This window comes from Diceros bicornis, chromosome 12 (genome assembly GCF_020826845.1).
Source record: "Diceros bicornis minor isolate mBicDic1 chromosome 12, mDicBic1.mat.cur, whole genome shotgun sequence".
Classification (NCBI taxonomy): Eukaryota; Metazoa; Chordata; class Mammalia; order Perissodactyla; family Rhinocerotidae; genus Diceros; species Diceros bicornis.
In genome coordinates this window covers 61,168,913-61,185,391 of record NC_080751.1, presented here as the reverse complement: position 1 = coordinate 61,185,391, position 16,479 = coordinate 61,168,913, and the positions used below count along the sequence as shown (strand labels likewise).

The window sequence follows — 16,479 nt, the reverse complement described above, 5'->3', positions numbered from 1 at the left end:
AGGCTAAGGCTCAGACAGAGCTTGCTGGCTATCTGGTGGTGGGAGGCGTAGTCAGGATCCTTCAACAACTCTTACCTCGTTGACCAGAGGAATGTCTGGCAAACTTTATTCTCTGCCTAATGCAGGTAGATCAGGAAGTCACACTTCTCAGAGATGGAGACAAGCGGTACCTCCCCTGATGTTGGCTCTGCTTGGGCCTGTGCCACTGGTGGCCAGAAAAAAGGCTGACTTGGTGGTTTGTGACATGCTGCAAGGTAGTAACAAGTGGGTCTGCGGGCTGTCCTGGGATCCAGTCTGATTCTGATGATCTCAGCCCAGACCTGTGCAAAGTTAGCCTGGGCTGATCTTCAGCTTGTGTCCTTAAGGGAGACCCAGGTCCACTGCCAAGATCCACTGCTCATCCCTTCCTGCTACTGAAACATGAGTGCATCCTTCTCTTGATCTCATACACTTCACATATATGACTAGATACACTTAATATTCACTGATCTCTTCTACATTTTCTAGTAGGTGTTTCATAATGTCCTCTAGGAGAGCATATTCTACTAAATTTGGACTTCCTTTTGTCTGCAAGGAACCTACCTATCAGAATAAACTGTATGGTGCCACTGGGCATCTCATGCAAACATAAGAGCCCCTGTTTAGATCACTGTGTTCCCTGAGTCTCGGACAATGTGTTGTTAAATCTGTGGAATAGTTCATTACCTGTGTTTTCTTCAGCCTGTAGCATGGGGAGCTGGGATCTTGGAGTTTTTAAGCTAAGAGGTTCTCACTTTTTTCTCTTCAAATATCAAATATTAAAATTAAACATTTACCTACTAAGCATACTATTATACACACTGCCTCTATATACTAGCTGTCCGTGCTTGTTTCCTTGTGTCAGTATTTATATTTTGGACAGATAATCCTTTAGCCAGTCAGCTACCATGTCAGCCATTTCCTGGTGAAAACCTAAGATAAATGCATGAGGTAATTTTTTCTCACAGAGCCGAATATCTCCTTCTGGAAAATCTTTCTTCATGTCTTCATAATACTCTTTTGGACACCAGGCATCTATAGTACCATAGTAAAATGTAAGCTAAAAGACAAGACAAAAACATTTTATTAGAAAACGCTTTCCCCTCCCAGCACAGCTATGACACCAGCAACCTGCAATGTTTTGAAAACAGCCCCTGTAAGCTAGTCCCAAGGCTCCCTCTGGAGAGTGGCTCTCTCAAGGCAGTGAGCCTTCATGATTTATGGGAGTGAATTAAGAGAAATCGGATGGAAAGAAACCCATGTAGGGAGGGCCTTGTGTGACAGACCACCCATGATTCACTAAAACGATTCACCAGCAAAGTTGTGTATATCGAGGTTAGGATGGACACTGGAGAGATGGCAGATGAGGACAAGGAAGAGTTATTGAGACAATCCCTGAGTGACTAGTGACCATTTATTACACACTTAATAGTTTTCATACAGCCACATGGTAGGCATAAGGGACACGTTTGTTGAACGCATGCAAAGATGAATCAGACACTCAGGCCTCTCAATGTAGCAGATGAAATGTGATCAGAACCCTGAGAATGTCTGTGGACATTCCATGAATAGGCTCCATGCAGCAGGCGAGTATGTTGATTCAGTGAGAGGAGTTATAATCACACTTCAGGTGACAGCAGTCAGGCTAGATGGAGACAGAGCCTCCTTTGAGGCATTAGTAAGACCCTATCTGGATATTGATTTATACCTGTCCATGATACACACATACACACGTTCATGCATATACCTATATGTATACATGTATATATACACATACAAATATGTATATATATGTACACATGTGTATATATGTATGAGTATATACATATGTATATGTAAATATGTATGTGTGTATTGTGTATTTTTGTATACACACATACATTTATAAATGAATATAGACTTGTCATATATATAAACAAATATATATGTGTGTACATATACAGTCATGAGTCACTTAAGGACAGGGATACATTCTGAGAAATGCAATGTTAGGCGATTTCATCATTGTGTGAACATCATAGTGTGTACTTACACAGACCTAGATGGTATGGCCTACTACACACATAGGCTATGTGGTACTAATCTTACGGGACACTGTCGTATATGCAGTCTGTCATTGACTGAAATGTCTTTATGCAGTGCATGACTGTATATATATATATATATATATATATATATATATATATATATACATGTCTTTATAAGGTGCATGACTGTAGATATACATATATATATATGTCTAGCTCTAGGCTGCTGTTCTTCAAGGCAAAAAAAAAGAGTGAAATTTTATTCAGAAGGGTATGTAGTGGTACATCTACAAAAAATAAGAACTAAGTTTTAAGGACCCTATGACTTCTGTTATCACTGGAAAAAAGAGTTATGTCCAGCTCTCCTCTTAAGTGGCTAGTTACAGTCACTCGTAGTTTCTATAATACACCAAATTTGCTCACTTGCTCAAACACTTATTCATTAACCTGTTCAGCAAATACTTATTGAGCATCGATTCTGTATTAGGAATCTGGAAAACAGATAATAAGACTAAGTCTCTGTTGGAGGGGAGCACTGGAGGCACCATGTATACAAGACAAGTAGCCCGAATGAGGGGCAGCTGGTGGGAGCCAGTGGGCAGGAAAGATTCCCCAGAGAGCTGATGCCTGAGTTCAGTCTTCAAGTTGGGGAAGCATACCAAGCAAAGTAAAAAGTAGGAAATAAAGCAAAGTAAACAGTATGAAGGAGCATGGCATGCTTAGGGAATGGGAAGTAATTGCAAATGGCTGGAATACAGGGTAAGGGGAGGAAAGACTGCAAAGGCAGAGAAAGAGTGGGTCATGAACAGCCTTCTATGCCATGCTAAGGAGGTTGTACTTTATTCTGAAGTCCACAGGAGCTAACAAGACTTCACACAATGAAGTGACACGATCAGGTCTATATGTTCGGAAACTTACTCTGGCTACAATGGTGAAGAGAGGTTGCAGGGGATCAAGCAGCAGCAGGAGGAGGATATGGGAAATATGTGTTATTGCCCACTGGAAAATTTTTCTATATCAATCATTAAATCCATTACCTGAATTTGAATAGGTGAGATTGCTCTTATAAAAATACTGGCCTTTATTATAATAACATTATGACTTAACCAATATTTAAAGAGATGGTTAGTTAAAAAATACTTTAAAGAGGAAAATATTTAATGTAGTACTCCAGAGAGTCAATTACTAACAACTAAACCTGGAGTTACAGACTTATTCTGAATCACTTCACAGAGATTTTCTTGGTTGTCACCTGGGGTTTTAGTTTGAATGCTCAAAGGACTCGTGGCTCATAGATTTCTCACTTCATTTATTCTCCCCATCCTCCTATTTTTGCTCCCTACAACCATTTCTGGCCACTCCAAAGCCCCTAAAACCAAAATTCATTTTGCCATGGCTCTTAGCAGAGTATGAAGTTCTTTCTGTTTCCTGGAGAATAGGAGAGCCCGGCAGCTGACTGGTTCTTTCCTACTGGTGTCAGTCTCTCTCCAGCTTGAAAATGTTGCAACCTCACACCAGTGGGTGACTATTCTGGTCAGCTGTGGAAAAATGAGTTTCTCAGAATCTCTCAGCAACCACCCTGATACAGCTTCCCCTTAAAATACTATTGGGGGTACAAGCTGTCTGCAGGCATTCCTGATCCACCAATAGGGCTAATAACTTTAGGTTCTCTCTAAACCACTCTCTACTCTTACCATCAACAATCCTTTAAATTATATCCAGGAAATAGTGTATGGAACAGTCATTATGCACAACTGTTCAGCATTTCCTCAGAGTATGAAACAGTGCTGAGAAATCTGGAAATTCAGACTTGGGTTCGTGTCTGTCTGGTCTGTTTCTCTCTCCAGTGCACTCTCTTGCCTGAAAACACGTGGACACTGAGAAAGGCACTCTAGGAGCCCTCCCTCTAGCACGAGCTATTGTGGTGAAGTCTTGTGAAAAACCGTAATACGAAAGGTCAACTAGAAGGAAAGCAAGGTAGACAAGACTCCCCTAATAAAGTCTCTGACAAGGAGGACAGCATCACTGTGTGCACCTGCTGTTGCTTTCTCCCTGACATTTCAAAGACTATTTCTTTCTTTTTTTTTTTGTGAGGAAGATCAGCCCTGAGCTAACATCAGTGCTAATCCTCCTCTTTTTGCTGAGGAAGACCGGCTCTGAGCTGACATCAAAGACTATTTCTATGGAGAACTTAGCATTTACTTTTCAGTGAGGCAATTACAACTTGAAATGTTTCCAGTGAGAAGTCCAGCTTGATGAGCCTCAGCGCTGGGGAAATGTCCATTCCCTCGGGCATAAAGGCATGAGGCAGTTGAGCAGGAACAATAAACATAGATTACACAGACCCTATACCTACCTTCAGGCATCAAGAGACATTAGTTTTGTGGCATGCACTGCCCAACGCATGTACTAGGAACCTCGATACAAAGTGACGTCAGCGTTCAAGACAGTCTAACAGTGAGGATTCTAGATTTCCCATATGTTCATCTGACTCTATTTCTCAACCCTTCACGACCAGTAACCATTCAGAGTGGGCTGTATTTCTAAGTGATGGTGGGGTAAGGTCTTTGTTTTGTTTTTTTTTAAAAAGTTCTCCTTCAGGCTATATTCATTGAAAGGCTCTCTATGAAAATCTTGGCTTACGAGTAAAACACGTGGTTATTCTAATGCCTTTAAATAGCCCAGCTTAAGATACTTCCTGTTCCCTATGGATTATAAGTCACAGGCAATAGATCTGAACAGAGGACTCTGCACCTGTAACCCTAAATAGGAAACTGAAAAAGTATGGAGTGCGTGGAGGTAGAGGTAGGGGATGGGGGGACAGGTGAAGTAGAAAGAAAGAAAGAACTGGATACCAAAGCATGGTGGTTAAGAGTGTATACTATTAATATGCTGATATGTAAAACTAAATCGCAGCAAATAATACTGAACTGATGAAAACTGAGAATAATGTGCCAGGCTCTGTGCTCAGCTCTTTGCTCACTGAGTCTCTACAACAATACTCTGAAGAAGGTATTTTATCGCTGTTTTATAGAAAAGGAAACTGAGGCTTAGAGAGATTAACTTGCTTAAATTCAAGCAATTAGTGAGTTGTGAAGCTAGGCTATAAATCCAGAGACAAGATTCCTAATCAGTACCTTTTACTACTATTGACAATTAACAATTAATAAACCCATGTTATGAAAACACAAAACCTAAAGACTGGGAGGTCTTGAACTGGATATGAAAACTAACCTCGTATGACAATCAGCGACAAGAGCAAACCCACCCAGCTTTACTCAAAGCCCTCTCAAGGTCTCTGTAGTTCTTCTGGGGCGCTGCAGGTCACGGGGGTGACAACTGCTGTGAAAATACTGGAATTGTCATCTAAGAATCTCAGGCTATCAGCAGATGTTTAAATTCAAAGGCTTTTAAGAAAATAAATTATTTCCTGTAGTTCATTTCTCCTTGGCACTTGCTTTGATATGCATGAGAGTTGATAAAAAGTACACATTATTAACATGGAAATTATTCTGTTTCCAAATTGTTGTCATGTTAAGTAATCAATTTCTCTATCAAACACAAAATTTAATTTTCTCAATTCTTCTACATTTTGATTTCCCAGGACTGTGCTTTTGCTTTTCCTCATGTGTTTTCTGCAGTAAGGTGGAATTATGGTTACTACAGTCTCTGTGTTCACAGATGTATTTTCCTTTAACTCTTCAGTCTGCCCCTAAGGAGACATGTCCCCCCTAAAATGATCCTGCAAATTGCTGCAGCTTTCCGCCATAGAGAAGCCACATTTGTCTTTTCTCATGTAGGTTTTTTTTTTTTTTTTTTTTATCTCTTTTGGCTGCTGAAACTGATAGATTCACAGCAATTCCACCAAAAATGACTCTAAAGCTATCTCCCACCAGGCACTGGCTAAGTGGTTGAAATTCTGAAGTAAGACAGCTCTGTCCTGCAGAAGCTCCCAGACTAGGGAAAAACACAGGCATGTACCAACTGGCCCTTAAACACAACAGGCAGAGAGAGGTATGAACAAAATACTGTAGGAGCCCAACGTAGGAAAACCCAACTTCTGCCTTGAGGGAGTCAACAAAGCTTTGTTTTAGTATACATTTTGAGTTGTTGGCTTTTATGCATTACTAATATTTATTGTAAGAACAGAAGAAATATTAGAAACCATCTTATGACCCAAGTTCATATATTTAATCTAGCTGATAACTAACAAAAATCACTTTCAATGATACATCAACATCTGAAAATATTAAACATAAAAAAACCACACACACAAATCTCCATCTGGTAGTATATATACATATACAATGGAATATTATTCAGCTATAAAGAAAGAAAGAAATCTTGCCATTTGCAACAACATGGATGGACCTTGATGGCATTATGCTAAGTGAAATAAGTCAGACAGAGAAAGGCAAATACTGTATAATCTCACTTATATGTGGAATGTAAACAAAAAAGAACTCATAGAAATAAAGAACAGATTGGTAGTTGCCAGAGGCGGGGGGGCGGGGCATGGTGTGGAAGGGTTGGGTGAAGGTGGTCAAAAGGTACTAACCTCTAGTTATAAGATGAATAAGTTCTGGAGATGTACTGTACGGCATGGTGACACAGTTAACAATACTGTATTGTATATTCGAAAGTTGCTAAAAGAGTAGACCTTAAAAGTTTTCATCACAAGGAAAAAAATTTGTAATTATGTGAGGTGATGTATGTTAACTAAACTTATTGTGGTGATCATTTAGCAATATATATATATATCAAATCATTATGTTATACACCTTAAATTAATACAATGTTATATATGTCAATTATATCTCAATAAAACTGGAAAAAAAACCTCTATCTGAATTACTTCTCTCTATTCAACAGCCCAGTAGGACTAGAGGCATTTGAAGAGTTGCAGGTCTAATAAAAGAAAGTTTTTCATAGTTTTAGAATTTTATTTATTTACTTTTTCTTTTGTTAACCTTATGGATAAACTGAATTTTAGAAACTCCTTAGTATATAATTCACCATATCGCCAAATTTGGTACAAACTCGTTCTTCTCAGTACTTAACCAAAATGAACTTTATTCCTTCAAGTGGCCTTTGGGCAATCTATTTCATGATATAGCGTAGACCTGAGAAGGGTGGTAAATGGCATTTCTGGGGCTATCATGCTCAGAGTGAAAAGGCTTCTCATAAACCCTTTAAATTCTATTATGGTAAAATAAAATAATTTGTGAAACTGCTCAAGCTCATTAGGCAGGTACAGGGAGAGAGCACGGTGCAGTGGGTGCAGTGCTAAGAGCTTGGGCCCTGAGCCATACCCACCTAGATTGGAATCCTGGTTCTTCCATCTCCTAGTGTTGTTACCCTGGACCAATTTCTTAGCCACTCCATGTCTGTTTCCTCATCTGTAAAGTGGGGATAGAAATAGCTACCTTGTGGGCTGGTGGCGAGGATTAGAAAACAAAGCATATCAAGTATGTAACATATAGTAAGCACTCTTACAGGGCAGGTGCTATTATAATGGTGATGATGATGTGGACAAAGGGACCTCCTAATCCTAGACTATGTAACAGTGGGGGCAAAATCTGTCTACATTCTTCTCCACAGGGGGAGTTCTGCCCAGGTCAGAGGGAAGAGAAGCCACATGACCTCAATTAGTTTTTGAGAAAATATATTTTCTTCTGATAAGCTGTTTTTGATATGTGAGGCTCAGAAAATATGTAAGTATTAAAGATTTTTTTAAGCCTAAAGCAAATACTAACATTATTTATCATCCAATACATATATACATATTCCCCTGTATTCCCCTGAAATGACTGTGGAGAAAGACACTGGATGGAAGTTCACGATCAGTCATCAACCAAATAAACAGTGAAGCACACCCCCTGTCTCCAAGCCACCTGTCACACTTGCTCACAGAGTGGATTCTCACCCACTTTTACTCATAAATGAGACCTGGAGCCTAAGCTGCAGTGCCATTTGGGTGTTCTTGGTCAAGTATCTTCCAAAATGAAGGACAGCATCAGCATTCTGAGACTGTTACTTCCCTTCCTGGTGGGGCTCATGGGGCGAGCCCCTGGGCTCTCACGATCAGAGATAATGTCCACTGTTTTCCTGGGCTGGATCAGAGATAATATCCACTGTTTTCCTGGGCTGCGTGAGGCTTCCTTTGTTAGCATTTCATAAAGAGCTGTAGCTCCCTGGGTGCTAAATGAACAGGCTTCTCCGCTAAGTTCATGTTAATTGTTTTAGAAAGAGTGCCCTGAGCCATCACGCTGCATGGCAGGGTAACAGTCAGCCAGCCTTGAGAAAGTAACCAAAGAGCAACGGGGTAGATGCTCAGGGAGGAGACACATTTTCTCTGCCCTACTTTGAGAAGTCAAGAAAAATTGTCATTCCTGCTTTCTCCACTTCTTCTTTCCTTCTCTGAAATAACCCCCACCTGACCAGTTTCTTTTCTTTTCTTTTTTTGGATCCAAGAAGCAAAAAGGTCAGATATAAAGGAGCCAGTTGCTTACCAAGGGGTCAAATTAGTATCCACACATCTAGGAGTCCTACCTCCCAGCTAGGTTTCCCTGTCCTGCCTTCATTTCCCTGTTTTCATCCCCTTCCAGCTTTCCCAGGCTCAGGGTACAAACCATTACGTCCTCCAATGCATTCCCTCTCTGGGGGGAATCCTGAACCGGCTGCACGACAGCAACGGGCTGCTCTTTCTCCCCTCCCCCTGAAATCAGACACTTAGCTTCGACCCTGCAACCTTAAAGGAAACCAATTCCGTAACATAAGCCTCTCCTTTCAGTTATCTAAAAATCTTACCCTCTCAGGAACAGAGGGATAGTAGCCACAGAGCTTTAAAATTTCACTGACATCTTTCTGAGCAACCATTTTTAGGAACTGGAAGAACTGCCAAAGAAAGGAAGGCAGTGTGGGAAATTCATTTTCTAATTTACCTTGTTTCCTTTCTTCTTTTTATCTAGAACTGGCTCAATTACCATTCTTAAGAAAATGAGAATTAAAATCCCCAACGATTAAGAAAAATGGCTGAGGATGGCGCTGAAAACAATCCTTTACGGCCATGGAGCCCTGCTTCCCTCTGCAGGCATCTAGGGGAGCAGTGGCCAGAGAGGAGGAGAAGGAGGGCCAAGCGGCTGCCTGGAACACTCTCCAGTGGCTGGAACAACCATGCATCAAAGCTCTCTCCTTTCTACATGACTCAAGTGTAAAGGGCCAGAACCCACTCATTCCCAAATGGAAATCACTGGGCCATCTCCTAACTAGCTTTGTCTCTTTCTTACCTGGGACTGGAAGGAGAAGCTGACACACGGCATCTATTGTCCTCTGCTGAGGCAGCAGAGGATGAGGCATCGGAGCAAATTTATCCTCTTGTGTCTCTGTTTCTCCCTGGTTATACGCCTCAGGAAAGTGGCAAATGTGCTGGAAGGGTCTTGGCTTAAGTAACTTAGAGAAACGGCCAAGTCCAGCTTGTCTGAATTCTCTGCACTAGGGTACTAGGCCCAAGTCCTGGTAAAGATTAAGTACTTCTGTGTTTTCCATCACCACTGTTCCTATACAACATCTCCCGAGGCATCTTACGGGGAGCAGTGGCTATGATCTAGAATGGGATTGGGGCATTCCAGGGTTTCTTGGCTACATATTTAATATCACCAAAGTCTTTCATTACAGAATGAAAATATCTGGGAAGGCATGTGGGAGGGAGGAAAAGTTAGACAACAGTCTTTTTAAAGTACTCAGAGGCATATCTAGGATACAGCTAACTTAATAATAATAATAATAATAATAATAATATGCCAGACACTCTTGCAAGGACTTTACATGAATTATAGCATTATATTTTGGGAACAATTATATGAGAATAGATACTAATAGTTAACCATTTTACTGATGAAAAAAGAAGGCACAGTGAGGTCAAGGAACTTAACCAAGGTCACATAAATAAGCAAGTGGTGGAGCTGGAGTCTGAACTTCGGGTTGAGACTCTGCGCCCCAGTACGCTCCCCCTCCTACCAATCACGCTCCATGAGAGAACTCAAGGGTATGCTAACACAAGTGCCTGCAATGAAGCTCTCAAGGTCACGATGACTGAGATAAAAACAAACCTATCTATTACGACATTCTGAACAGGCTTCAAATTAAACAGGCAGAACTAACGCAATCAGTTTCAGACCGCAGCTCGGCGGAAAGGCAGTCCCGGTTAGCTGGTCCAGGGAGTGCTTCTTATGCTCCGCTAAGCAGGACGTGTGCATGTCTGAAGGATTTGCATGCCCGAATCTGCAAACAACTGCACAAGGTTTGTTCCCAAAGGCAACATGCACCTCCGGGCTCAGGCGGGCTAAGGAGGATGGGGAGAGAGCCATAGCACAGGGGTTCCTGTTCTTGAGGACACTTTGCCCCTTTCCCAAACCACACTGCTGCCCTGGTCTGGCCCTCTGGAGGCAGGGGCAGCACCACTTTGCAGGCAGCTCCTCCTCCGCTGCCTACCTTCCTCAGAAAGCTGCGTCTCATGTGTTCTCGCTGGGAACAATTTCAGACCCCCACGGACTGATAGTGATGTTCAGATTCGGTCTGGCGGTAGCACACACCAGCTGCTTCCACAAGCCCAGGCCAAAGATGGTCACAGCAGTTTAGAATTTCCCTCCTAAGTGAGTTTTAAATGAAAACTTCAAGTTTCTAAACCAAACACTAATTCACTTTTCTATGAATGAGACATACATCCCCTTATAGTTTAGAACAACGACAGAACAAGGGAATGCTGACCTCCCCTTTGCCTCAGACACACCAGGTGCCTCATAAAGCAGAGCATACCCCAGAGGCTCCCAGAATTGGGACCGGGGTGGCGAAAACATACAGTAGATTCTCTTTGGTTTATTCCATCCTGGTTCTTATTCCCGTCCTTCTCCCCTCCACTCCCATCTTATTCATTAGCTGCTCTCCTTCCTCCCAACTTTTAAGTTATGTTCCCCAAGGATCAATCTTCAGATGTCTTCTCTCCTTACACTACATACTTCCTAAGGTTACTATTCTCTATGCTCATGGCTTCAACTATATCCTCATCACTCTCAAATCAAAATTCAGCCCAGACTACTTTTCAAAGCTTCATACCCATACATCGAGCTACCTGCCAGACATGTGTCCACTCGGATGTCCCACAGGTGTCTCGAACAAAAGTATCAAAAGGAACTTCTTTCTCAACCATCTCCCACAACTTGCTGCTGCTGCTCCTCCCATATTGCCTATCTTTTTACCAAATCCAAATACAGAGAAATAAGCCTAGGCTCCTCTATCTCCATTTTCTCATATCCTATTAATACTAAGTGCCTTTGATTCTACTTCCCAAACCTTTCCAAATTCTACCCCTTCCCCACCCCCAACCCCAGTGCCTTAGTTCTTATAAAAGCCTTCTAAACAGTCTCCTCACATCAAATTTCACTCTTTTCCAATATTCTGCCACACATTTCCCCCAAAATAATCTCTCTCATTTGTTACTCTAGCCACATTACTAAGGCTTACTGATACGAACTGGTACCTCTGAACTGGCTGTTCACAGACAGCATATGTTCTGATGGGTCAGTGGCTACAGCACATGGTTGTCAAACATTTTGAATATCACCTTGATTATTAAACTCCTTTGCTTAAACCCTTCAATGGCTCCCCAACAACTCAAAATAATCTAGTCTCTTTAGCGCAACATATCATGGCTTCTTGTTCTCAGGCCAGTGCCCAAGCCACCTAACCTTTTCTAGTGTCTCTAAAGCAAGGTTTTTTCACTTGGGGCCTACATGTCTAGGCAGGTTCAAGGGTAGAAGCGGTAGCATGGGGGTGGGGCTGGTGGTAATAGAAACTTGGATAGGAAGAGAATTACATCTTTATTTTTGCTAACCTCTAACTATAATTTAGTATTTCCTTCAATTATGAATACAGGCAGTAGTATTAGTAGTAGTAATGCCTATATTTTGTCAGCTATAAAATTATAGATATTTTCAAATCACACTAAACTTGTTGCAGATAACTAAAAAATTATGCTTATCACTACAAAATTACAATAGCAATTCAGACTGCTATTATATCTCATTATTTAATGTGTTAATAAAGACTCATATATATCACAAATTTGTATTTAAGATATTTTGAGGAGTTTACTTCAATATAATCTTTTTTTTTTTGCAATGATCTCGTGTATTTATTTAACGCACTTAAAAACAGTATACTAAGAAAGGGTCCATACACTTTAGGAGAGAGACAAAGAGATTCATACACAAAAAAGGCTTCAATTCAATACTCTAATGGCTTCTCCATCCATCCATCTACTATACATTTATCGATTGCTCACCAAGTATCATGCATTGTGCTAGGCCCTAGGGATATCAAGATGAGAAAAACACAGTTTCTGACCTCAAGGTGGGTGAGAGGGAAAGCTGACCATTTAAACACTGTGTGATAAATGCAATATTATAACTTTGCATAGGGAGCCATGGGAGCCAAGGAGAGGGACATCTAATCAAAACCAGGGGCTAGGGAAGCCCTGTGGGAGATGACACTGGAGCCAAGTCTTAAAGGACAGGTAGGATTTAGTCAAGTGAAGAAAGAACACAACCTAAGATGCCACAGGCCATGGTATACTCTTCTGGAAACAACTATGATATATTTGCTCCAGGAAAGGGAAACAACTTCAAGCAGTGTTTAAGTACTGCAAATAAACATAACTGTCCAACACTGTGTATAAAGTCTCTAGACCTTGGAAGGAAGGAAGACAGACAATCAGCCCAGTAGATTTTTCAGTTAAAAAGGTCCATTTTCCTCAAGAAGATAAAAAGTTCTTTTCATGTGAACAATGGAAACGCAGCAGTAGAAAATCTGAATTTAGAACCAAAGCCTGCCGATTATAGTATGATAGTTTTTGAGGTGAGGAGAAAGAATCTGAAAGCCATCCACATGAAGTAGTAGAGAGACTATTCTTAGACTAACTTTCCTGTGGCTTCCTGACTGGATGATACAAAGACACATTTTTCAGAACTGTTTTAAAAGTTGAATAACTGAAATATATTGAATGATTTTTGCAACAAAACGTGTAGCTCAAAAAATCTTCACACTGGACAGTCCCGGATAGGTATGAAGTTTCTGAATGCCTATGTTTGGGCTGAAATGGGATAGAGTATCCTTGACTAGACTAGACCACCTAAAACAGGGATGTGTCTAGTCTTGGGAATTGGTTTCAAGTTTGACTAATTATCAGGGTTGTTTGGCAGGCAGAAGGCAACGCCAACTATCTGCCTGGAACTGTGTGTCCTTTCAAGTTTCCTTATTTTCTCAAGCCGACAGGGACATACGTTGATTTGACTTCTACCAATATTAAATTACAACATATTTCCTCTTTTTTCACTACAGAAACAAAAAGTTGCAGTAAACTTCCTGTCTCTCTAGATCTCGTTTCACTTAGGAATTGGCATTGTATTATTCTAGTGGAGAGCTCAAACTTGGCTGGCAGAATGGATAACCAATTAATTGCAAGGTAGTTTTGCATCATTAAACTAAACAATGCTTTGCTTTCCCAAATTCCACAAGTACACTTAATGCTATCTTAAAAACAAAACAAAACCATTTCCTGTAGTTGGAAAAGTCTATTCCTGTGACTGAGTGTTAATATTAACCTTGAAACGTCTGCCATCTGCCATTATACCCCCATATTTCTCCCATAGAAGTTTCAGTAAACTTATAGTCCTGACACAGTTACCATGAGCAGACCTGCATCTGGGAATGATTACACTTGCATATGGATTTAACTTAGGACAGGAATAAGTTAGCACCTTTCTTTGACCTCTTTCTGAGCATAACATACAAACAGAATCCAGAAATGATGAGTATTTTATAGCAGCTGGCTTCCACAGGTGGTAAGACAGGCTTTGACACATGATGGGTATAGTCATTCAGCAGGTGTGAATTTTGGAAGTAAGCATCTGCCAGTCTTATCATTAACTGGCGGTTGAGTTGTTTTTATGAACTTCCAGCCTTGAGAACTTAAATGCATTTTTGAAACAAATTCACTTATCATTAAGATGAAAAATAAAATATGGTTTTTCTTGTATTTTCACATCCTTCAATGACTGGAAACAGTTGAAAGCCCTGGAGAGAGGATCCTTATGAGGCCCCAACCTCCCCCATTCATCTAGTGAGGGTTTCCTTCTGGCTTCCAAATTTCAATCTCTAGCCAATTGCTCTTTTAGAAATATAATGACCACTATGGCCATTAGACAAACAGAGACTGGCATTTTCAAAAGTCCTCTCTAAGTGAAGCTACTACAGATCAATATTCTGGAAATATTTTTTTAAGAACATATACATTTCTTGCTTTAAGATAATTGTATCGGGAGGTTACAGAAATATGAATTAACACGGTAGGGCAAGTTTCAGTCCAATGTTTCAAAGTTTATGAACAGATTGTAAACCCAGTAGGGTATCTAAGATTTTACTTGCAGATTGCAGGTTCCTGGCCCTGGAAGAGCTGGCCACTCAGCAGGGCTCCTTTCATTGCACCCAGCAGATGGCACGTGTTCAGCACTGACTGTAAAGCTCTAGATTTGCACAGTCCAACAGAAATATAAAGGCACATACGTAATTCAAAAATTTCTAGTAACTACATTTTCAACATTTAGTCAATATAAAAATATTAATGAGGGGCCGGCCCTGCGGCATAGCGGTTAAGTGTCCACGCTCCGCTGCTGGTGGCCCGAGTTTCGATCCCGGGCGTGCACCGATGCACTGCTTGTTAGGCCATGCTGTGGTAGCATCCCATATAATGTGGAGGAAGATGGGCACAGATGTTAGCCCAGGGCCAGTCTTCCTCAGCAAAAAGAGGAGGATTGGCATGGATGTTAGCTCAGAGCTGATCTTCCTCACACACACACAAAAAATTAATGAAATATTTTACTTTTTTTGGTACTAAGTTTCTGAAATCCGATGTGTATTTTATACTTACAGCACATCTCAATTCAGACTGGCCACAAATAACCACACGTGGCTAGTGGCTATCATACTGGACAGTGCAGCTCTATCTTATTCAGGACGGACAGACAGACAAATGATGCCATGGGAGTACCAGAGCCACCTAAATTCTAGGGTGCCTCGACATATTCTAAACTGTGGTCCCCTCACAGTTTTAGAGATCAGTGCTTCCAAATGTGTTTGTGTAAGAGTCTAGCATTTGCAGTAATAACTCATAAATGCTAAATATTTCAATCTTTCCCCTTCTGCACCAGCTTGCATAGAAAACTGGTCTTGGCATCAGAGCTGGACATTCTTACTCTAAAGCATTGGCAAATAAGAGAGGCTCACTGAGTGATTAGGTCTTAGTAATGTTAGTTCTTTTCCAATGTTTTACTGACATTTTAATATAACTCATTTATTCTATAAATATTATTGAAAGTCTTCTCAGTACAGGACCCCAGAGGGAAGTATTGATTCTAAAAATAAACCCAACAAAAACAGGTGGTAAACTATATTTAAATAACTATGTAATCAGCTTTACTTACTTTCTATGCAACTTTCAAGGACTGCATTAATTTTAACTAGAAGCAGAACTCTTTTTCTGAAATCTACAAATCCTTGAGGTCTTACAGATTCTAACCAATTTTAGCCTTTCAGCCTCAGTAAATATTTTTGCCCATCTACTTACTTGCAGTACTACAGTGATTACCTTAGATAAATGTTCCCTTATGGTTTCGTTGTCTCTCTTCACCACCTCCATCATTTCTTGGCTCCCAAGGTAGGCAACATTAACTACATTAAAAAAAAGTCAAACACTTAGAATATACAGAACAAACACAAATGTCAAATTAATGGTAGTAAATTCCCCTGTTCCCTGCTTTTCTCTCGGCAAGCGCTATCTGATGTGACATCAGTGAGGCTAAGAGAGGCATGCAAGTCAGGCAACAGGTGTTGCCTCTGGAAACAAGAGTATGTCCTGCAGAAGAAGCTCCTCTTACCCTCACCGGGCTTTCTCAATAGCAACGTAGCAGTATGATGGCCTAATGTCAGACACGACAGCAGATGAAGTGTGTAACTGGACCTGATCAACGTGTTTTTATGATTTAAGGATTAGAAGCACAAATTTTCACAGATTAATCATATATACTAGGGAAACTGCATGTACTTACTAACATGAAGCTATCCTGGCAATTTTTCAAAAAGGGCACAACTAAAAAGAATGTTTATTTTAAAATAGGTTTAAAGGGTCTCTAAGAGTATTTAATGAGGGTTAGTCCCTTATACTGACGGCTTGAGTTCCATTTTGATTGGTATTATTCTTGTTACTTAGCTTTCTTTTTTGCCATCATCTGCCTGGTATATTTGTTTTCTCCTTTATTTTCAATCTTTCGTCCTTTTGTTTTAAGTACGTCTCTTGAAATCGTTAAGTGGACTTCTTTAA

At 40.6% G+C, this 16,479-nt stretch overlaps 1 protein-coding gene across 4 annotated transcripts in view; it reads right to left on the bottom strand.

The window, feature by feature from the left end:
- Positions 1–857: 857 nt before the first annotated feature.
- The window catches only part of LDAH (lipid droplet associated hydrolase), a 102,144-nt gene continuing 86,522 nt past the window's right edge, over positions 858–16,479 (bottom strand). For 3 of the 4 annotated variants that reach the window (XM_058551726.1, XM_058551727.1, XM_058551729.1), the window contains 2 exons: positions 15,748–15,830; positions 858–1,078 (listed from right to left, as the gene is read on the bottom strand). In XM_058551726.1, coding sequence (XP_058407709.1) covers positions 887–1,078; positions 15,748–15,830 — 275 coding nt within the window. In that variant the 3' untranslated portion in view covers positions 858–886. Of the gene's footprint in view, positions 1,079–7,361; positions 7,445–15,747; positions 15,831–16,479 lie in introns of all 4 variants that reach the window. The other variant, XM_058551728.1, reaches the window with a different exon arrangement.